At 41.2% G+C, this 24,718-nt stretch overlaps 1 protein-coding gene across 11 annotated transcripts in view; it reads left to right on the plus strand.

The window, feature by feature from the left end:
- MSRA (methionine sulfoxide reductase A) overlaps positions 1–24,718 on the plus strand; it is a 239,444-nt gene that overhangs the window by 155,999 nt on the left and 58,727 nt on the right. For all 11 annotated transcript variants that reach the window (XR_014944983.1, XM_085544258.1, XM_015859751.3 and 8 more), the window contains one exon: positions 1,773–1,879. Coding sequence is in view for 10 of the 11 variants with exons in the window: in XM_085544258.1 (XP_085400384.1) it covers positions 1,773–1,879 (107 nt within the window). In the remaining variant the exon portion in view is untranslated. The remainder of the gene's footprint in view (positions 1–1,772; positions 1,880–24,718) is intronic.

Below are 24,718 nucleotides of genomic sequence, written 5' to 3' on the forward strand. Positions count from 1 at the left end.
CCATGTAGTGATTGTCCATTTGCAGAGATTTTTCCGACCTACTCCCCAGTCAGTTCTTAAGTAGTTTATTAAGCAATAAATAGATCTGTAGAATGCTAATGCTTAAGCACAACATAAATCACCATCACCAACATATCCTGGCAAAACTAATGCTTAGCTACCCTGTATTCATTTTACGCCAAACTATTCTGTAGCACTGGCTTTATAGTCACTATGCCATCCTAAAATAACTCGTAAAGAAACAAGAAAAATATTACATGCCCTGCAGAGCGTGCTATTAAGTAATGATGAAGAATGTTTTTGTTCTTATTTGTAGTAATATTACATGTTGCTGCTTGAAGCATAACCCAAAACATTTGAAAACTCCATAGGATTTTTTAGAATCACTTTCACTCATATGTGTTGTTGGTCATTGAATGGACTTGTTGTTGAAATGCATCTTTTAGGACATTTCTGTTTCTAATTTTCTCCATAGTTTTGACAGTCGATGCTGATCTTCAGAGGGACTCGTGCAGTGTAGGACAGTGCAGGGACGAGTCCTAATGATTTCCACTTTGTCTTGAGCTGTAGAGATTTGGACCTTTGGGAATAATCAGCTTCCTTGAGTCTGCTTTAGAGATATTCAGTCAGCCTGGGTTTTTCACTTACTTGGGTTCAATAAATTTATTTTGTTACAGCAAAAGCAAAAGGTTTTGTATTTCTTTGCTTGCTTGTTTGTTTTTCCAAATGCATGATTGGAAACAAGGTTATGAAAGACTGAAACTGAACAACTGCAGTTCTAGATCAGTCTGATCAATCTTAATGCTTAATGCTGAAGTGTTTATGGAATGATCCATAGCAAAACTAGCTTCCAGAATTGCCTGAGGGAATGGAAGCGGATGGCGATGAGAGGCAGCAATGCCTTTGTCCATTGAGGCTCCCTAGGACTGCATTATGACAAGCTGTGTCTGGGCAGCCAACTAAAGGAATAGGACTCTTTATTTTATAGTTTTGTAGGTAGAATCTAGCTTTGAATTTGGAAATATATATACATGAGCAACTTCATGCAACTAGGCTTTTGAGAAGAGCACATACATCAGCAATCAATGGGCTAATTCTTGTACCAAAGTTTTGTATCTATGGTGAAGTTTCTGGGACTTAGTGAGTATGTACAATTAGGGCTTTTTTTTCATGGTGTTAAATATAAAAATACTTCTGCTATCCATAGTACCACATGTAGGTTGCAATTAGAATTTAGTAGAGAGCTCGTATATACCATTATGATCTACTTCTGCCAGACCCCTTAAAGGGCTGCTGTTCCTAAGCATTGCTCACTCTAAGATCCATAGTTTCTCCTTCTACCTTCTTAGCACATTTCTCTATCAAATTCCTTTTGGAGTTCAGACTTCATACAAATCATTTCTCTTTATAAGTAACAGTGGTGATGGTACAAATTAATAACTTGGCTCCAAACTTAGTTCAGTGGCGTGTGTTTTCTATCAGGAGCGTTGGTTTATGAATGGAAGATAATGGGTAGTTATCTCTGTGGATTTATCTCTGTGGATATTACAAACCTTTCTCTCGTTCAGATATAATCCTCCAGCACAAGAAAATGTTTAAGCACTTGGTAAAATCACTTGGTCTTTCTAAAAATACCTATGGGGTAAAGCACACGAGACAGTGCTAACCCAGGACAATGGAAAGTCCTACATTCGAGTCTGCTGGGCTTACATGTTGCAACTCATTCACTTATGAACACGATCCTCATGGGGTGATGTTTTTTCTCCCTCCAGGAATGCGGCAAGGTAATGACATTGGCACTCAGTATCGCTCAGCCATCTACACCTTTTCCCAAGAACAGATGGAAGCTGCTTTGAAATCTAAGGAAGAATATCAAAAGGTAATGTGGGCAGGGTGTCACACTGCTTCCTGTATTGATCAGACATCAAGGAAATTTCTCATAAGCACAACATTGCTTCTCGTGCTGTATGCTTTCTCCATGTTGCTCTTGGATATCCTCACCCTAATACTGAAGTTGTTCTTAATTACAGCTATTATAAAGAATTAAAGGCAGAGAGATTACTGTGTCCTGTAGTGATTCTGCTCAGTAATTTCTGTCTGATCTGCCTAGTGGTCTTCCAAGGTAACATCCAGTTTCTACTGTAAAAAAATATGATTTCTTGGAACTTACAGGAAATAAATTACTTACCTTGGGCATCAGTGCAACAGATAAACTATTAGGTGGTTCTGTGAGCTTCGTACATTCACTTGTACTGTGATTCCATGTAAGCATCATTAAAGATCTGGGGATTTGATGAATATCTAATGTTAAAATAAAGAGAACTGTTTTGAAGAGTAAGGTTGTATCGATCAGAGGTAGGCACCAATGTATGGAAGGAGGTGCATGCACTCTTGTGCAGCAGCTTGGTTTTTATAAGTGCGTATATGACGTTGGTTGATCAATGAGCTTGATCTGTGTTTGTAGGACTGTTAGCATTATTTTGTGTGTAAAGGGATGAACTACAGATAACTGATCTGCAATTTGTTCCTAGCAGTGGGATAACTGCATATAAATTAAATATTCAACGGCATATATGTTGTCTTGTGAGTAGCTGAATGCATGGGGATGATCAGTCTTTCAGATCTATATCTATTAGCAGAGCAGTTTCTGAAGGCTTGGAATTCATATTTATCATGCAGAACTTCTCTCTCCTCATTAGTTACCTGAGGTCCATTGCTTTTCCAAATTGTTTCTTGTTCCCTTTTATTAACATCTGCTGACCAGTATCTCACTCTAAATCTTACAGCTTTCAGTTTGCTTTCCCAAATCTATTATTCTCTGCAGTTATTTGTCATTAAATTAATGCTGACTTGAAAGCAAAATTACAATGCAGGAGATTGCAATGTGATATTACAGAATTCTCCATCATCAAATAGATTTTCTTAATGGCACAATATAAAATTTACCTACTTTGAAGTCTCTCACCATTTCAAAAGTCAGTATAATTAGTGCATTTATGTAATTAGGCACAACTCTGTAAGTGGTCACATGTAGAGCTCGTTTTTGCACTAATGTAGGAGGAAGGAAGGGACCTTTCTGACAGCTAAGGAGCCAGAGCAAATATGTACTGAAATTCCTAGAGGAAATACAGCTTCTACATAGTGTTTTCTCATATTATCAACAATATCTACAGTATTATCTACTGTGGAATTGCAGCAGCAGTGAAGCGGCTGAATTGGAAACACACTGAGCAAACAATATGTTCAGGAATCCCTTTTCATGATAAATGCTTTGCTTTACATTATTTTAAGGAAATGCAGTTTCCTTTATTATTGCACTAATTTAAAGTAAATGCCAAATTCTTCTGGCAGGCCTACATGCATTTCTTTACACCTGATAATGGCAGATTAAAAAAAGTGGGGGTGAAATAAATCTTGATTTTTTTGTGATGGTCAGTATTGAATGTTGAAAATAGGGAATCTGAGAATCATAGAATCATTATGGTTGGAAAAGATATCTAAGATCATTGAATCCAACCCTAATCCATCCCCATCATACCCACTATCCATGTCCCTAGTAAGTATTAGAACCATGGTAACCTCAATCAATGAGTTTACTCAGTATGGATGACCGTATGGTTTTCTGGCACTGCAAACAAATAAAAGCTAGGGTAGTTTCTTTGTTTATCAACTATATAATTGAGTATGTATTTGGTCTTGAACGACTTTTTTTGAGCTGATGACCCAGAAGAGAATGAAGAATGGCCTTCCAAATAGAATACTACGTGTTTGCCTAATAGTTTTGTTTTAAACTGATTGTTATTGTGAAGGAGTTGGTATTGTTCACTGAGGATAGAAGCTACCCACCTTCAAGATTTATGTCCTGAATTTCTGCCTGATTTTCAGGCTAGCCCAAGGATGGGTAGGTGTGTTCAGCTCTGTGTACTTTCAGTGTGCAGTTTGGATTGGGAGGAGCAGATGAGCCAAACAAAATACTCAGTGCTGAAGACCTAAAATGCACAATGTGCATTTCGGGGTTTGTTTTTTCACTGCCTATCTCTTGGCCCCACGTACCATTAGCTGGAGGGAGCTAGCGGTACATTTCTGGTCTCTCTCCATCCGAAGGAACTGGGTTCATCCATCTCAAGACCATTCTGTGATGTGAACCAACATGTCGTAAACGGTGATGATCAGGAGTTCTATTACAAAAGCACACTTCTGCTACAGACTGAATGTTAATTTAGCTTACACCCTTATGGTAGTGACATCTTTGGGTGCAAAAATACCACGTCCCCAACCTGCTGGTGTGAACTATGATTATCCTTGAGCCCGAGTATCCTGTAGGGCTACATCTATTTTAAGTTGTGAAACTTGTTGCTGTTCATGCAGCTGTTTTAACAGCTGAGAAATGGCAATCCAGCGATGAATATGCATTGAGCCATGAGTCTTTAGCTGTCGATGAAGCTGAATGCATATGGTCAGAGTCAGCTAGTGGCAATTCAGTTCTGCTGCTGGTAAATTGTAACACAATGTATGCGTAATCAGAAAAACATAAAATGAGGGCCAGGGCTTGGTGAAAATGCTGTGAATGAGCTGTTCCATCAGTTTTGCCTGAAGCTGAAGTTTTTTAATACAGTTGAACCTGAGGTTACTCAATTTTCAAGACAGTTGCTTGGTTGGATTTGGTTTTCAAATGAATTATCTGGGCAGTAATCCAAATAGCAAAATTATGAGTGGGAAGAAACTTTGTATTCACTTCTTTCTGAATCACGGGCCTACATTTGTTTTGTCAAGCTGCTAATGCAGGGATTTCAGGCCCCAAGTATATATCGAGCCTCATCACCACAGTTGACTTATATTAAGGTAGCACCCCCCAAAAAATGAACGTCTCTGCATCCTCGTGTAGGACTGCACAGGGAATGAATAACGTGCACAGAGAGCAAAATGCAAGTCTATTACTTTGCTGCAAAAGGAGATGTTTGGCAGGAGAAGAGCTGCCCACACAACAATTAAAGGGCCTCTCTGTGAATGATTATGAACTAAATTCTGAGCTCTTGGCGGAGGTGTTGGGTGATGTGAGCAGTGATAAGATCCTGATGTTATGTGCTCTTACAGCAGTAACCTTGAGAAACTAATATGGGCTCAAAGAGGCAGAAGAGTAGGAATGTTGAGATTTCATGAAAATGATAAAAATGTGGCCTTTACGGAAACCCCAGAGAACTGTTTTCATTTTTTTAAGGAACATACAAGAATTACAGATGAATAAAGAGGTAACTGTTGGGTTTGTTATTTTCTTTGCTTGGAAATTGATGGAACTCTGCTAGAAGTAATGCAATGCGCTCTTTTCAGGATTTCAGCTGTAAGGCTATAATTTTGGAAAGTTTTTCTGCTGGAAAAGATTGTGACATTAATAGGAATCCTCTCTGCAATCTAAATCAGCTGGTCCAAAGACTGAGAAAACAAAATAAAGCAAAAATGTACCCAAACTGTAGTTAAACAGAAATATATATATATATATATATATGTAAGAAACAACGCTAATGGTTTGCTTGGGGCCCTGCAAGTATCTTTATGAAATTCAAAAAGCATTGTAACTAGACATGAAGAGATTGAATTTAAAAGAAATTATAACGTAGTGTAAATAGATAAGATCCAGGCAAGTGGAATTAACTAATTGCCCAATCTGTCAGTCTGGAGAACATCCTCTGTGTGGAAATGTCGGGACTCAAAGCTGCAGATGGGAGGGAATGAGTTCTGATGGGGAGAGGATAGTCTGAGCCATACTGAAGCTTTTCCTTCACCTTAGCAGCTATGTTTTGATGAAGGACTGAAGAAGGTGCTTAATTAAATAAATGAAACTCTGAGTGCCAGTTTTCTTTGCTTTTCATCAAAGTGTTATTTTCAGTTAATCTAACAAATGAATTGGCACAATGAGCATGAATTTGACCAAACACCTACAGTCTATTTTTGAATCAAGCAATGAAAGCATTAATATGTGGCACAAAATTCCCTATTGGCATCACTCTACAAGATTTAATACTGTTGTACTATGAATCTGATCAATGTTTTTAAATATCTAAAGGGAGGTGGGAGGCAAATGGATGAAGCCAGGCTCTTCTTGGTGGTGTGTGGCAATAGGACAAGGAGCAATGGCCTAAAACTTGTACATAGGAAGTTCTGTACTAACATGTGGAAGAACTTCTTCACAGTAAGGGTGATAAAGCACTGGCACAATGCTTATAACCAGAGAGGTTATGAAGTCTCCTTCTTTGGAGATATTCAAGACCTATATGGACACCAACTTGTGTGACCTGTTGTAGGGAACTGCTTTAGCAGGGGCTGGACTCCATGATCTCTTAAGGCCCCTTCCAATCCCTGCTGTGCTGGGATTCTGTGATTTACTCACATGCAACTGAGAAAGGATTCCCTCAACCAATGACTTCAGATGCCATTGGTTTAACAAGCATCTAAACTTGAAACATATTTTCATATATATATATTTGAGCTTCCATGTTTTTTCATTTGTTTTGTTGTTGTTTTGGCCAACCTCCTGCAGCCACTCCATGACACACACATACTTCTTAGGGTATTGTATCTTTGCAGGTATCTGGGATACTTTGGGGCACTGCAAATAGTAATGAACACTAGTGGAATGGAGTGGAATAGAATAGAATTATTAAGAATGCAATTAAAACATATAAGGTCCCCGAGTCCAACCCCAGCCCAGCCCCACCATGCCCACTGACCACATCAGTGAGTGCCACATCTCCACAGTTCTTGAACACCTTCAGGGATGGTGACCCCACCACCTCCCTGTGGGCAGCCTGTTCCAATTCCTGACCACCCTTTCTGAGAAGAATTTTTTCCTAATATCCTATCTGCTTACATTTAGCTAGCTGATTTTAGGCACACACTGGTCTCTCAAGGCTATAATGGAAGCTGATATACCATGGCTATAATGGAAAGTGATATACCATGGCTACAATAGAAGCTGATGTATTGTGACTATAATGGAAGCTGTTATACCATGACTACAATGGCAGCTCACATACCTCACTCAGATGTGGACTCTGCTAGGTATGAAGCAGGTTGTGAGGAATGGATGCATTCTGCAGAATAAGAGAAACATTGGATTAGCACTGTACAACAAAAGAGGCAGAAATCTCGGGAGCTCAGCAGTCTGCAGATATTGTGAAGCTTTCATAAGCACTCTGTGGAATGATGTGGGAGCAAACCACCCAAGTCTTTGACTGCAAAATCAAGTGGTGTATATTCGATATGCTAGAAAGGAGCAGAGATTTAAAAGCTGGAGTTCTCTGGCCAGCACAGTGAGCGAGTGAGCAAATTGGTCAGGGTTGTATCTATTGAAGCAAGGAAATGCTATTTACAGATCTGCAGGATCCAGCCATTCTGAGCTGAAGTTTTGGTTGAAGGAAGGAATGCCTTGTGGAGTGAACGTGCAACGTTCAGCCAGAGCTTTCTGTATCATTCTATGTGAATACAGAGCACACTTTCACTGGGAGGCATTTTTTCACTTTTTTTTTTGTTTTTTTTTTTTGTTGTGGTATTTTTTTGGCAGAGAGAAGTTAAATAGGTCTTTAAAAAAGTAGATTGTTGTTAATAAAACAGCCTAATAGAGTCAATAAAAAAAATAACACCTGCTTACTCCTCTCAAATTATGTCTATTTCAGAGCTTTACGTATCAAATTATCTTTGCTTCACTCTGAAGTGAATAGTAGCTACTTGATTCCTGATTGATGGTGGTAGTTCTTATGAAAATAAGCAAGCCTGATCTGATAAGCTAAGCCATTATTTATTTTGTAATCACTCATCTGTGCTACAGAGATACCCTTTTTATGTTCATTCCTCTCTGAGAAAGCTGCATTCAGCTGCGGATGAGGGGGTTTTGTGAAAACAGTTGCTAACTCTTTTCATGTTTACCTTAAACTGCAGAAAATGAGCCTTCCTTGTCATGCTAAGAAAATTCAGTCACTGTGCAGCAGGAAGATCATTCGGGACTAATACATGCTATTGACTGCATTTCTTCATCACCACCATAATGACTTTATTTTGAAACAATGAAATACATAGAACATGGTGGTGGGGTGCTGGCACAGGTTCCCCAGAGAGGTGATGGTGACCCATGCCTGCAGACAGCCAAGGTCAGGCTGGATGGGCCCTGAGCACTGATTGAGCTGTGGGTGTTCCTGTTCATGTCTGGGGGGTTGAACCAGATGGTCTTTAAAGATCCCTCCTAACTCAATTTGATGATTCTTTGATATGAAAACACCAGTGAGCATCCCTGAAAGCACAGGACTAAGGACAGCTCCCTGAACCCACTTAGGCAGAGTGCCTCCAAGCTGTGTTGAGCGAACGTTGTTTCTGTTCCCCTCGATGCAGCTACAGCCCATATTCCTCGCTTTTATTGATGCTGCACAAGTCAAGATTGTTTTAGCTTTCCCTTCTGCATATATGCTATTCATTTGATGAAAGGCCGGGCTTTTCACTTAGCCCTTTGACTGCTGTGAATACAGTTAATCATGGATTTGAAGTTAGACCTATGAGCAGCGTTATGAAACCATGCTTTCTATTTTATAGTCATATTTTTTTTCAGCTTGGAGGTCATGGGGTTCAGCAAAGAAACCATTTTCTTTATTGTACTGTGAACATGAACTTGGGGCTTCAAGCTAACACTTATATTGGACATCGAAACTAATATTTGAAATTGCCTTATTGTAAACCAATGTAAATATCAAATAGATTTGAATCTAAGAGTGCTTTGTAAATGAAACATTTCCTGCTTTGTGCTTCCTGCTCCGTTCAACATGTCAGTGATATGGTGCTCCATCCCCAGAGGCACTCAAGGTCAGGCTGGATGGGGCTCTGGGCAGCCTGAGCTGGTGGGGGGCAACCAGCCCACAGCAGTGTTTGGAGCCCTGTGATCCTTAAGGTCTCTTCACCCACAAGCCATGCTATGATTCTATGATAATGTAAAAACATCTTAAATTTGTCTAGTCGCCAAGTTTTCATATATTTAGGCAGATGAATTGTCAATCCACAGGGCAGGTCTGCATGCTATTGCAAAAGATGAAGATTCAGAGGCTTCAGCTGACTCGTCCACAGGAGCTTAGTGCCCGTTGAGATGTCCTACTCCTTCCAACCAGGTCTCCAGCTGCCACACTATGTGAGCACAGATCTCTCTTAGGTCTTGAATCACTGCAGTGGAGCAGCACAGTGAAGCCTATAGTGGTACCAACACACTCAAGCTAAATACCTTTATATCAGCCTGCAAATATATTCCTGCGTAGTTCAGTGGCGTCAGGAATCATTCTGAAGGGCTTCTAGTTCAGGCTTTTGAATTTCTTGATCTTGATTATGCATCTGTTACGGCACTCTAAAAGTTTCACAAGCATATCAAATGTCAGGAGCGTAATTTTAATAATGGTATTAATAATGATGGGTTAAGTGTACACAGTGCTTTACATGGAACAAGATAGGGCTCATTCTTTTAAGGAAGCTCTTAAGGATCTTAATTTCACTTAGAGCTTAGTTATGGGGAAGAAATGATAAAATAGTATAGGAGAAGGTAGAGGCAAAGGAAAGAAAGGATTAAAACCCATTTTTAGGATTAGCTATTGCTGTTCTGTGTTATAACTTTTTGTCTTTGGGTTTTGTGTAGCCCTTAATGATGACTTAAGCAACATTTCCAGGAAACAAAACCTGAGAAACAGTCTTGAGAAGCGTTGAGAATGTTGTGTCGTATGTCTGCTCTGGCTTGTGAATCCTTCTGTGTCCAGGTGAAAGGTGAGGCTCGTGTTAGGACTTCTTGAACTGATCTGGAGAGGAGGAAGGGGCTCGGACTGGTTTGCAGTTTCTGTACAAATTTCAAAACCAAAACAAAAAACTCTGTCTCTCTCTTTTTTTTCTTAATGGCTCATGCATTTTTAATTAATATGGTAAAGACCGAGAGCACTACTTGTGCTGTCCAAACAGCTTGCTTGTCCTTAATGCTAAGCTGTGTGATTCGAGGAGTACCTTGGCTATTCAACCCTGTGATTTTCAAAGTAACAGTAATATTCCCAAGCCACGATTAATTCAGTTAAAAATTCAAGTAGGTACTCATGGAAGATTCTTCCATTCTTTATCCAACTCTAAAATAAAAAGCCAAAGATTTGTCTGAAAGCATTTTTCTCAAGTCAGAAATTGGAACATAATGGCACTTCGGAATGGTCTCAGCTTTACTAAAGTCACACATGGAAATCACAGATACTCCAGATACTCGCTGTTTATAAAATGCGCTTGGATATCTGAGTATAAACGCATACTCAAGTTCAGTCTTGTAGCTGGGTGTGCTACAGCATGTATCAACAGTTGTCACCTGATGAGGTTGCTTTCTATCTGATGTTAACGTTTTCTTAAGTATCTCTCAAGATTTTCTTGTTGAACCAAATGCAAATCAACTGTGCAGCTTCAAATCCACAGCAACACCTTTAGAATCAACAGAATTATTTTGGATTTCCAGTAATACAGTGGAGATAAAAATCTGCCCAAGACTTTCTTTCATTTCAGCATTTTCCCCAATGAGTTGTTGGAGGATTCTGTGTATTATTTGCTGTTTGAAGTATGCCACTCTGTCAAATAAAGCTCTCAGCTTTGGGGAAAACAAGTCAATACTTCCTGGAAAGAAAAATCAGAGCATGCTTTAACAAACAACGTTGTCATGTCAGTTTTGATCTTGTGATCTTCTTGCATCAAGATCTTTTTCTTCTTTAATAACTTGCACACATTGCTTGTAGACTAATCTCTTATTCTTTTAGATCCCACGCATCTACCAGTTGCAGTAAAAGGTGCAGAAGAAGGACAGGTTGCCGTCTGCTATTGTGTTTGTCTATTGCTGGAGCTGTATGGGATTGTAGGCATTTAAACCAACCTGGCTAGGAAAAACCAGGAGATCTCTTTTTACGTTCATGCATGGCTGTCATTCCCAAGAAGGAATGGAGTCAGGATGAGTCACACCACAACTGTTTTCTCAGTGCAGTACTTCTGTCATTGCAACAGGACCAATGGGTGAGGAACCAGCCTGATGAATGTCTATGTTCATGTCACAAGATCAAGCAAAGCCCGTGTAACAAGGGCTCTTCACGTGTGATTTGTTTCCTCCCTACACTGTTTACTCACCCTTTTTCTTTCCTGGATCTTCTTGCCCTATATCCCTCCCTTCCTACTTCCACATTTTGCCCAGTCTTCAGATTTTCCCCTTTCTTCCTCAGGCTTATGTGGTTGAAAAATTCTCCCTTTTCTTCATCCTTGCAGAGAAAGACTCATGCGTATTTTCTAGCAGTTGGTCACAGGGTCTAAAAGTAAATCTAACTGCCCTACATAACAAGGTGGACAACATTCTTTGTGCTTCCTAAAGCATCCCAAGATGCCTCCTGCGACCTTCCCCTGCTGCTGAGTGCTCTGCACAAAGTGACTTCAAGGACTTCGAGCATTTGGTCATCACTTTGATTCTGACCCTTCCCCAAGCAACCAGCTTCCTATGGCTCATTGAAGTTAAAGTGTTTCCATTCTGGCTGGCACTTTACTGTAGCTATTTTTTCAGCTATTCAGCCAAAACATGTCTTTTTTGGAATTCTAAAGGAACTCTATTTAAAGCGTTCATAAATGGAAACTTCCATTTTACAGAGAAGGGCCATGTAAGCTGGAGGGAATGGCATGTTGAAGACCTACAGCCAGAAGCTTAAACTATGTGAGAGTATATATTTATAATAACAGATGACTGAGAGTGAAACTCATGCATCTCCACCTTCTCTTCATGAGAATTGCCAGGATTCTTCTAATAATTTTTATCATGAGACATGAGTAGTCAGAATTGTAGCTTTACATGTGAATGTGCTTTTCAGTGACTTTCACCAAAAAAGGTGGTTTTTTTAATTTCTAATTTAGTTTTAAACTTCCTTAAACTTTCTTTAAAGTTGACTTTCCTTAAAAAAAATGGATACAAGAACTGGAAGCAATATCCCAGAATGAACACAGTCAATGATGTAAATGTCACATTATGCCCCTGAGCATGCTGTTGTTAATACATGGGTGTTTCTGTTCTGTAGCTGTGAGCTTCATTCTTTGTTCCTAGATGTAAAATCCTGGATTTGATTATCTTAGGTGTAGAATTTGGGGTTTAATTGCATTAAAATGATCTCAACTGCTCTATTTGAGCGCCCCAGGACTGTCAGCATTTGCTGTAATTGACTTCCATTTTGCCAGCACTCATTTTATGGTTGTTTCTAAGACACAGGTAAATGTCAATCACGCTGTACTTCATAACAATTTCTATTGAAGTCCATCTTACTCCACTTATTGTTTCCTGCATTGATACCATGTAGTTCTTTACTTCTTTTTTTTTAATTAAGATGGTTAAATGGTACTAAATAAAAAATGGGAAGTAGCCTGTATTGTACCTACAAATTTTCCTTCAGCAGATGAACTCGTGAAGTCATCAAAGAAAGACGTTGGCTTTGTCTGACCTATTTTCTACAAAAACACGTTGATTGGCACTAATTACATTCCTTATCATTTGATTTCTGCTTCATTCCTTGTTGTTTTTGTTTTTAACCAGGTACAAATTGGCACACGTTGCCTTACACGTCCCTTTTGAAGTGCTGCAGGAAACCAGACTCCTTCCCTCTCAGCATATCCAGTGCTAAACATCCAAAAGCACGGTGAGGGCTTGTAGCATCCTCCTCCTCCTTGTCACACACAAACCCGTGCTCACAATACCATCGTTTAGCTTTCTGTAGTATTTTTTATTTTTATCTCAATCAGCTAATTATATCTCAGATGATTATTTTTCATCCAGCACTTCTTGCCATTCCATATACACGGTTGCTGTTTTATGTGCCAACAATCACAGGAAATAAATTCCCCCATTATCCCCTGATAGATTATTAGAGGAAAAGCCTTTGGTGCGAGCTGGGATTTAATGGGGCTGGAGGAAAACCTGATTTCTTCCATTGCCCTCTGGTGGCCTGGCTGCGTGGCTGCAGCAGCACCGAGGCAGGAGCTCGCTTTCCTCTTCTTTGTGTGTGCAACACAAAACATGGGGTATCTTGTCACTTGAGTCTCCCAGAGTGATTTGTGCTATCTGTTATTTGGTATATTTGTTGCATATAAAGTTATTTCACATCTCCTGTAGCCACGGAGCACTGTTACTGAGGTGGGATAAAGCTGAATTATCCCACTGATGGTTGGAAGGGATGACAACAGGCGATGCCATGGGTTCTGCTTCAGAAGAGCAAGATTCACATGTAATTGCATGAATATTATTTATCAAGTGAAATATGAGAGGGACACATGTCCACAGTTACATGCAATTTGTAAGAGTAGGCATCATATTTTGCCATAAAATTGTATTTTAGGCACCATTTTCTGCTATCGGTGCTATGAATTCATCACAGTAATGCTTCATTCCACTTGCCTGAAAATTATCCTTCATGTCACAGCAGAGATCTTCCTTGGGATCCATAGGGCTCATCTTGTGCCTGAGCGGATCACAAGTGTACTCATAATGGTAGGAATGTGGAGTGCTCAGCCCTGTGCACAGCTTCACAGTTGTCATGTTTGGAGCTTGACATTGGGCAGAGATGACAGAAATCAATGGGGTCTAATTTTCATTTTGCAAACAAAAAGAATGTGAGGTTTTTTTCCCCCCCCCTTAATTTCACTGCAAGATATTGTTTGAACAAACATATTAGTAGGATGCATTAGAGAATTAGATATTTACAAGACATACGGAGGGCAGGAGGAAAAGGGAATAATGCTTGAGTTGGGAATAGATGAATATATTAAGAATTGCCTTTTGTGAATGTGGTGGGTTAACCTTGGCTGGCTGGAGGCCCTTTTGGGGCAGAAAGATGTGAGGAAATCAACCACTGCTCCAAAGCAGTTGCTGGAGCTTTCTAACCTGAGTTAAAATGCAATGTGCTTCTGAATTGCAGCCTGTTAGCCTTAAAAATGCAGTGACTTTCAGCTGTGAAATGCTTGGGCAGTATATATTGATTTTATGTAACGTCATATCTCTGTGCTGTTGGGCTGGGCGTTAATTCAGCATCGCGGCTTTCACTGGAGAATGGAGCACCTGTGCCAGAGAGCTGAGAGCACACTTCTTTGTACATCCCTGCCTACGGATGTGCGCTGAGAGCCCAAAAAATAACCCACCCCAATATCTTGCAGCTTTGCACTTACTTCCAAAATGACTCACTCCCTCTGGTGGGAACATTTAATTCTGAACGTGTGATGCTGCTTTCCCTCCTCCTCTTCTTGCAGCCACCCCCATCCCCTCGCTGCATTCATCTCGCTCACTGTGACATCTGCTCCATGTGCTCCTGTTTCTATGGCTGCTGCTGTAGCCAAGGACTTGTGGACCCAGCAGAGGAAGAAAAAGCCCATGGTGGCCAGGTTTGGGTTCCTGGCTACTTGTTCTTAGTCAGCGAGCCAGGATCTATTGGAGATGCCCCAGGGGTTGCTCGCTTCCATGGCCGGCAGTGATCCAGAGCCAGGAGCATTTGCTTTCTCCTCTGGTGGGTTTGGTGAAGCTTCACTCCTTGTTTCCTTTTGTCTTGTTGAGGTCTCCAATTTGGCAGCAAACGGCCCTCAGATTCTGCCTTTCAGATGGTGAGAATACAGTTGCCAGGCCTAAGATATTGTAATTAAGAATCTATTTATAACATAGTTTGTCATTAGAATTACCATGTCATTTTATGAACAAGAGAGGATAATGACAGCTCGCAGTCTACACCTGTAACCCTTTATTCTTATTTATTTTTAGGACAGTTCTCTGATCTGATTTAACCCTGGATCCATTACAAAGCCTGAGTCAGCATTGTGCTATATTGTCTGTTGCTCTTTTGCTCCTCCATCACCCAGGTACCAACACTGGTGCTGTGGACTGGCTCCTTTCAGTAAAAGAAAGGAGCCCACTCCTTCTTCTTCCTTTTCTAATACTGTAGGTAATAGAATCAGAATATGCTCTGTGTTTCTCAGTCAAAAAACCCATAGGGATTGTCATTCAGGCTGCAACATCTCGGCTCATGTGCCATCACTTACTATAGGGCATTGCTGCTATGAAACATCTGATATTCAGGAGTAGTGTTATCATGTTATACCATTACAAAGACATTTAGAACAGTTCATACATAGGAGACTAAGCCTGCGGGAGCCAGGATTGCTTAGTAAAATTAATATGAACTTGGAAAACATGAGAGGAAAGGTTGTCAGAGATTAATATCACTCCTGTTTCCCGTATCAGGTATAATAAAGGGCATCCATCAAGCTGCAGTGTGCTGTGAGTTGGGCTCAGTGTGGGAGGGTACTGGGCTTTGACATGCCTCCAGCATGACAGCTACAGCTTGGTGGGGTGAGGCTGGTGTTGGATGTGAGTGAGAGAATTGTGGAGAGTACCTTTTGCAGCAGATGTATGAGTTGTTTTCATGTCCCTGCTTCTTTTATTCATTTTCTTAAAAAAAAATATATATATATATTGTTCTTCCATTTTCTTTAGGTTTTGGAATTGAGGAAGCTAAGGACAAGTGCTTTGCCTTATGTGAGCAGCATGTTACATCAGCCTGCTGCACATCATACGGCTGTGTTATCCAGCTATGCTGGTACCTTGCAACTTTTCCATTTTTATAGTTATTCCTATTCAATCTTATATATTCTTTCCCTGATCAGTATCGATGTGTCTGATCTCAGGCCCCCTTCAGTCTGTAAAAGGGCAGAAAATGTTGCCAAGAGAAGAGGAGCACCTTTAACCATGGATCCTTGGGATCTCTGGTTATCTGTTCTATTTTAAAAGGCTGCTCGGACACCTGACTTACACTTTCTTTTATTTCCATCTGCTGTGTAGAGAGTCCCTTCCAGGTGGATGGAGATTCCATCCCAGTCTTCCATCTTCGAGACCATTCCATTTCTATTATTATCAATAATTCTTCTTATAAACAACTTGTTTTTCTTTGTTTCTAAGAGCAGCCATCAGTGATAGGATGTGATCTCCTTTGGAGAGGGGGAATAGGAATTCTGCTGACAGGAGAAGACACATCAGTATGGGGTATGGCCTCAGCAGCTACTTGGAGATGACAGTCTGTCCTGGAACTGTGCTGTGATGAAATTGGCTGTAATCAGTGAAGACGTGAGACCAAAGACACAAATCCAAGGGCTGAGGGCTAATTGCAGTGGTACAGACATCTGATTTGTTTGGGTTATAAGTTATGTGCTGTCTTAAGTTCCTCCAGTCCAGCTTGACTTCCATGTTACTTGCTTAGCACCAAGCTCGTGTTCTCAACTTCAAGTCGCTATTTTGGCTGCCACTTCAATCTATATAGTTCATAACACTGCTCCTTGAAAAAAAATCATACTGAAATGTTCTTTTTTATCATTGCTACAAATCCTTGACATCTTGGCTGTAGGTAAAACGGGGTTATATTTACATTTTTGTACATTCCTTTTATACCAATTGGTTGGTTTTTGTCTTGAGATCTCCCAGGTTACGACTTAAGATTCTACGTACTGATCAGTGTTTAAAGATAATATTAGAAGTGAGATTAGCATGGAACAAAGATGTATTAAATAGTGTAGCTCAGTATTTTGTGAAGCCTGCATTAATTTAATTTGTTTAATTAAAATAACCGTTAAAATGCTGGCGGTAGATTTACAGCACAAAAACACTACTGGCTCCCTTTTTTCTCAATGGGACATAATATGATACAAGGTCTCAAACACTTCAACATTGTGCTAATTGAGTCAGCAGTTCAATTAGAAATTAGTATTGCTGGGGAGGCAAATCAAATCAAATACAGAAGCTACTTAGCATTTAAAGCTCAATGCAGGGGGTTCCCTTGTTTTCCTTTTGGTGAACGTGAGCAGGAGGTCAGGTTCTTCTATGAACATTAAAAAATGTCATCACTCGACCTGCTGCATATGTGACGATACATCATGTTTATGCCGACAAGAGGAAGCAAACAAAACCCAGTGAGAAGGTAATGAGGTAGAGCACTGACAAGCTGGGAAATCTTACCCTCAAAATGCTCTGATATGTTTACTGATGCTGATGGTTCAATGTAAGAACACAAACTGCAATGAAATTACACCATCTTTTTTTTTCCATTTCAACTTGTTTTGTTTTGTTTTTTATTGAATTTGGCAATGATTGAAAGGACAACAATGGAATCATTCCGTATCTCAGCAGAGAAGCACAAGCTGCATTTATGCTGGTAAACAAGTCTTGTCTCCATTGTGGTTCTGAAACACCATGCATAAGGTGGAGAAAGTGCAGTTATGTCCCTCTGATGAAACTGACTTTACTGTTCACACTACAACACTAACCTTGCAGACTTTGCTTCTGTGTGACTGTTATGTATTTTTCTTTACCTTACTTTGTTCAGCTCCAAAGTAACAGCAAAGCCTTTTTTTATGTACATAAGCACAGTAAGTGCCTTAGCTTGGAGTTCCTGAGTATCCCTAGGCCAGATGTCACCCCAAATGACCTATGCCAGTTCCTAAAGCCTGAACACAAGGCCTGATAGCAGAGGTGGAAAAGACTGCCCAGAGAAGCTGTGGATGCCCCATCCCTGGAGGTACTCAAAGCCATGGATGGGGCCTTATGCAGCCTGGGCTTGTGGGTTGCAACTGGACTATAGTTGATGATCATTAAGGTCCCTTCCAGCCCAACCATTCTGTGGTTCTGTAATTCCATGGTTCTGTGATCTGTGCCAGGCACCTGGATCCAGTCTCTGGTTCACTAGTAGACACCTCTGTTGCTAGATTTACCGCAGCAGGGTCATGGAGTGAGCTACACCCAACCAGCTTGATTAGGTTTGCTCACAGGGCTATTTTTAAGCTGTATTATAGGCATACATCAACACTGAACTCATGTTAACGTGCTGACTAGGGCTGTGACTCAGGTCCACGCACTGCTTTGCAGATGTGAACATGGCATGCCTTAGTGCGCCCTGGAATGCTTGTAGCCTTGTCCTGCCTGCAAAGCCATGCTCATGGCAGATCCAAGGGCAGCCCAAAGGGCTGTCCTCAAGAGGCAGTGGCAGAGGGGAGTCTGGCTGCTTGGATGCAAGCCCAGCTGCGCTTCTTGGCCCGGGGATTGTGTAATGAATAATGAATGATTCAGCACACTTTAATTTCCAGTATGAATGAAGCCATTCCACATCATTTATGTGAATGAGAAAAGCTCCTACAGTTGCCTTTAATCACAATTCAAGCAATTCAAGGAATACTTTTGCAGTTGGTTTAAATAATGCTCTGTACCTAGTTGGGTGTCATTTTGATCATCGAGGAAATGGATGGAAATATTTAACAAAAGCAGTGCCGTGACTTTCTCTGGTGGTTGGACATTTTCAGATGCTGCAAGCACTCAGTAGACTCGGAGGCACTACTGGAGGCACTACATGCAGGATGTGGATTGATGGACCTGGGATTTAGCAGCTAAGCTATTTTTTGTGGAACTGGGAATAGGAGCTGTAATTTAGATGCATAAAGCACTAATTCAGACCCTTTTGCAGTACTGTGTGCACCTCTGGTCACTCATCTTCACCATACATTACTTGGTAGAGGTGTAGAAAAATCTTACCAGGATGCTCAGGGAAGATGGAAGCATTGTGTGGGGGAGAGCTGAATGAGTGCAATTTGTTACCTATTAAACAAGATGGGCAAGAAAAGATGATGGGTTTTTTTTTGAGAAATACATCTCTGGGGTAAATTCCAGGGATAGGAAAAGAGTCGTTTAATGTAGAGAGCAAATCCGAGTGGGTACAAATTGACCATCTTAACACTTAGGTTGGAAATTAGGGTGTTTTTTTTCCTAATAGTTGCAGCAAATCAGTTCTGAAACATCTGCCCAAACAGAATAGAGGGGGAGGGAACTCTGTGTATGCAACAGCGCTGGCAAACTTTATGAAAGGATGTGTGTAAGCTCCCAGTGGCAGGAAACCCAACACGATAGCACAGGAGGAGGTCTGTCAGACCTGGCACCATACAAGTGCAGAGTGCTACCATTTTATAAGCCAATGTAGCCTCATTTTTTCCTTATTCTGAAAGAGCTGGATCTACATTAAGCCATTGTACTGCATCCAGTACCTTGTCTTTATGAGTTTATGGATTGACTGGGAGAGCCATTACCTTCTTTATCAATATCCAATTTCCCAAACACTACGGTTCACTTGTTATGTGTGTCCCACTCTTCACAGCAGTTTGTGTAATGTCCCGAATTGCAAAACCTGGTATTCTGAAAATACTTGATTTACAGCAAAGAATAATCAAGTCCTAAGGCCAGAGAAGTCAGTAGAGAGCTAGATTTGTCAGGATCATGCACTGATGGTCAAATTGCATGACTAGTTGTCACTGCCTTTATAATATACTTCAGCATTGTCTAAAGTTACCCATGAAGAACTCTTACTCTGAACACTGAACTCCCATCATCTTAATGACAGGAACATACAGAGAAAGCTCATCTATTCAATCACATCTCATTCTAAGCAATAATCACAATGTAAGATGGCTTTTGCTCTTCATTAAGCACAGCTGACAAATCTATCACTGTTACATATACACGTATGCATATGTCTTTAGTTCTTTTATTTTTACCCTTGCCATGTCAGCTCATGAAAGTGGATCTGATGGAAGACGAGATAGAGACCCCTGAAGTTGAGATGTACATCTCTTGCATGTACATTCATTTGGATTTTGGGTAACTGATATGTGAGCTTGGGCAAAAAGCAAGAAATAAATACAAATGAGTGCAAAAATGCTCTTGTAAATTAAACTTGCTAACATAGAGTTCTGTCTTTAAAGTTTAGTGGTTCTGGTTGACAAGCAGAAGTGACATTTTGTCCTGCTTAGTTGAGCCGTAAGCTAGCAACTAATACAATTAGAATTTATTTGCACTGTTATTGCACTTGATCATGAACAAGTAAAATACAGAAGTTCACCCATTTCACTAATAAATGGAGTATTTTTAGCTCATTTGTGGAATAAACTGCTCAAGCTCTTTGTGAATGGACATAATAGGGATTTTAGGCCTTTTGATCAGGAACTCTTTTCCATTTAAGGCTCCATTTTGCCAAAGACATCAACATTCGAGATAAGTACCAGATATGGCTGATCTGTGGGGTCTCATGCAGGAGCAGGGATTCCCTGTGAGAACCATATTTAGTTCAGAAGATGAGTAAATATGAAAATGCTACTGAATATACTGGAGAGTGTTCCTGATGTGGAGAACTGGATTGCAATGAGGTTTTGTAAAAAAAAACAAACAACTGCTAGGTTAAATATTGCTTTGATTATGGAGCTAGAATTGCCATCTGTCACAAGCTCTGTGGGATGACCAAGCTTCTTTTGGCTTAGCATTTTCCTACGTATAATGTTTATTATTCCCAAAATAATATAATGTGGGACAGATACTATCATCCTGGGACAACTTTGTCATGTGATGACTTTACTCATATCATCCTATTGTACCGTAATGCAATTACATTTTCATGTGATGCTCAGTTGCGCTGTGTGCTACATGATATTACATTGTGCACTACCTAGGCGGTGGCACAGCTACAGAGAAACAGTGCATCTGTCTGACACATCTCTGTTTAATTAATGTTATTTCCTTATAATGAGGGTCTAGCAGTTAGCCAGGCGCTTTGTTGAAGGGTGAAGGGAAATAGGATGATCCCTTTGGACTAAAATATCTTGATTTTGTCAGGGATCCTTCTCAGATCTGTTACAAATTGATCTCCCCCCTTCCATTGGGAAACTGTAGGATCCTGGGGGCCAACAGGTTGGCCATGAGCCTGCAGTGTGCCCTGGTGGCCAAGAAGGCCAGTGGTTTCCTGGGGTGCGTTGCACAGAGTGTGGCCAGCAGGGAGATGGAGGTGATCCTCCCCTCTTCTGTGCCCTGGGGAGGCCACATCTGGAGCACTGTGTCCAGTTCTGGGCTCCTCAGCTCAAGACAGACAGGGAAGTGCTGGAGAGAGTCTAGGGGAGAGCTACAAGTATGATGAAGGGCCTGGAGCATCTCCTGTATGAGGAAAGGTTGAGAGCCCTGGGGATGTGCTGTTCAGAGAAGAGAAGGCTGGGGGTGGATTTCAGCACTGATGACAATTAGCTAAAATACAGGCAGAAAGGGAATGGGGACAGGCTCTTTCCAGTGGTGTGCAGCATCAGGAGAAAGAGCAATGGGCACAAACAGGAACGCAGAAAGCTTCTTACAATCGTGAGGAACAACTTATTTACTTTGAGGGTGACAGCACCGCTCAGGCTGCCCAGGCAGGGTGTGGAATTTCTATCTCTGGAGATATCCAAGATCCACATGTGCTCTTGCCTGTGAGGAACTGCTTTAGCACAAAGTTGAGCTTGATGATCTCCAGAGGTCTATCCCATCCCCTACGGTTCTGTGATTCTCTGTTCTGATGATTTAGCAGAGGATTGTTAGGGTAGTATTGTCAGGTTGTGGTTGGACTTGATGATCTTTAAGGTCTTTTCCAAACTGAGCAATTCTATGATTATATGATCATAGAATCATAATTTCAACCCCCCTGCTGTGTGCAGGGTCACCAACCAGCAGCCCAGGCTGCCCAGAGCCACATCCAGCCTGGCCTTGAATGCCTGCAGGGATGGGGCATCCACAGCCTCCTTGGGCAACCTGTTCCAGTGCGTCACCACCCTCTGTGTGTATCTTCTGGTTCTGAATGCTGTTTCTGTCTTATAAGGAAAAGGCATGAAACCATCCAGATTTGTTTGTAGCTTTGCAGGTAAAATCGAATATTTAACCATCACCTTGAACTGAAAACACTTCCAGGTGAGAAAACAGAAATCTGTGGAAGTAACACTAAATAAACAGGCAGGGTGTTACCCACTAGCTTAACAAAGCTTCAGCTGGTGGAAAACACATTGCTGTAATGGGCCTTGTTGGGATGAGGACTGCAAATAACAGGAAAATAATATTCAGGTTTTGTGCCATGTAAAGTTGGGAAAAAACTCGCATTCTGAGCCAGGGCTAAATTAAAGGATCGTTTTACACGCTGGCAAGTGAACATAGCGACAACACCAAAGGCTCTTGCAGGTATTTTTCCTGCAAAAAAAAAGAGCAAGTAGAGGAAAGCTGTAGGATGTGTCAGTTTTACCCATTAACTGTTGAAAAGATACCTCTATGGCTTTGCGTGCCATTCTGCCCTGTCACTTACTGCTTGCTTCTTCAGGCTCTTCCTTGCATTCTTTGATCTGGGAACAATAAAGGGTATTTGAACCCAAGGTATGTGCAGGGAATCGCTTTAGAATTACCCGATTATTTTAAATGTTTCGCATTAAGCTAAAATCAGGCAGAAAGGAGGGGGCCTGGATGTTACCTTCCTCTTTCAGTTTATTGAAATGACTCTGATGGAAATCCTTACGACCATTTCTAATCCCATGAAAAAAAAAAGAGGAAAAGAAAAGGAGAATTAATTGCCAGCAGCCGAGCTTTCGTGGTGAGCGGTGCTGACAAAATGCAGACTATAGGCAACGAATAAAGCGTGTGTGATTTCAAACTCCAGGAGATGAGAACGTGAAAGCTGTAGCAGATCTCCGTTATCGCCTCTTATGGCTGACCAGGAAAAAAAAAGAGCTCCTTTGTTGTTTTAGCCACAGTTTTGCTGTGGGATGCGAGTTACTGACTTTTTCAATTAAATTCCCATCAAAGCTGCAGATAGAAGAATCAATACAGTTTGCCTCACGTTTCTTGTGTTGCTCGAGCACTGCTAGAATGGAACGCATCTACAGTGCTTCTTCCTCTCATTGTTTTGTTAATAATTGAAAGATCTGATATCTGGAGGGGTCACACCTCCCAAGAGTGATGCCAGCACAGAAGAGTGTTTTCCTCTCCGCCGGGGCACTGAAGGTGACGTTGCAGAAACCGCATATTTATTGCTGTGGGTGTGAGCCTGAGTGCCAGTGCAACAGTGGTTAAAGGAAACTCTCCCATGGGCAGCCGTGCCCGAGGCACTGCTTCCAAGTACTGCTCTTCTCCAGGGTGAGCCTCAGAGGATCTGCCAGAGGTGCTGGAGGAGATGGGTAATGGCAGAGGCAGCAGGATGGGGCCCCTGGAGCGTTTGGGAGGATTTTGCTGACGGCCTTTTGCAAAAGCAGCAGCAAATTGTGAACCTAGCTGCCGTGTCAGCATCATTTTAATTAACTCTGCATCGCTTTAGCTAGCTCTGCGGATAACACTGGTTGTATTATTTCTTTTTAAATGAAGGGCTGGAATGCAAATGGAGTGCGTTTAAGTGTAGAGAGCAAAGGATGGTATTAAGAGTCAGAGAGAACATATAAAAGAGACGCAAAGAATCGCATCTCGATGATACTGCAGCTTATGGCCAACTTGGTTGAAATGTGCATTCACCCATTATCTTAACTCCTCATGTGCACACAAATCGCATTCCTTGCTCTGCATACTGTTAGCACAGCCACCGGGGTGTTTGAGCAGCATTATTAAAACAGCATTAGTATGCAGCAAGGTGCTCCTCACCCTGCTAAATCACTTTGTAAAGTGGCCCTACAAGCTCTGCCTCTCTTTGTTATGACAGCATTACTCCTCGCGTTTCTGGTGCAAGACTAATAAGACTGATAAGTAGAGAGCTAAATTAGGTAGTTGGGAAATGAAGGCAGGGTTAGGGTCTGAATGCGGCCGATAGGGAAGAGTGAGTTGGTAGGAAAGGCAGTAGGGTGAGCACAGCGAGTGGCCCTGAGAGTGGGACATGGGGGTGCAGGAAGGGCACTGAAGGTTCTTCACTACTATTAACAATAAAAAAGCAACAGATATTTGCAAAACGAGATGATCCAGTGAAATGATGCATAAGAAACGAATAAGGACAAATAGTACAAAGGAAAGAGAAAGAGGGGGCTGGAAAGTTAGAATATTCCCATTCAAAGGAAAGAACGTGCAAGTCATTTTTCTTTCCTACAGACTTTTAGTTGAAGAGTGCTTTTAACCAAACAGAATGCCGTATTCCTTGTCCTATATGGTATTTTTTAACACCTGCCAAATGGTGTCTGCTAGCTTGTAACAGATGTAAAAGATTATTTCCCAAATCTGCAAGAATTGTCACTTTACACTTGCAAAGTGAAGACGTCTTGACTGGAATTACGGGAAGAATGAATTATGCATGGAAAGTGGTGCATGCCTATTTTTAATGGCATCATCCGAAGTAGTATGTGTTTACTCAGCTTACCTTCCAGAGAGATATGAGCAAGGAAGGAATGAGAAGGTGAGCAGGGGAATCTGTTGGAAAAGATATGCTGAGTTTTTCTGATTGCAGGATCCAGCACCACAGAGTGGTGCTGCCCTGGGAGGAGCTACAGTCAATCCATACAAAATGTCAGTAGCTTCATGGTTCCTTTGTCACCACTGCTAGACAAATAGCATTACAGCTGCAGGGCAATGGCATTGGTAGCAGTAGGCTTCCTAAGTTCAGGCTAATTAGAAGGCTAATTTATTAACCAACCAAACTGTTGTTGTTTGCATCCAGTCTTAAAGGACAGGGAGAGCTTGCCCATCAGAAAGTTTGTGTTGGAGGGTGGATTGGTGGGATGAAGCTCTACTTGCTCCAGCCAGTTGGATCATTGGAGAAGGCTGATGACAAGATCAGTAAGTAAGAGTTAATCAAGGAGCAGGTAGCAAATCTTGGGCAGGGATTTCTTTCTAGCACCT

Source organism: Coturnix japonica, chromosome 3 (genome assembly GCF_054131305.1).
Source record: "Coturnix japonica strain WE chromosome 3, WE-NBRP24, whole genome shotgun sequence".
In the NCBI taxonomy this organism is placed as follows: domain Eukaryota; kingdom Metazoa; phylum Chordata; class Aves; order Galliformes; family Phasianidae; genus Coturnix; species Coturnix japonica.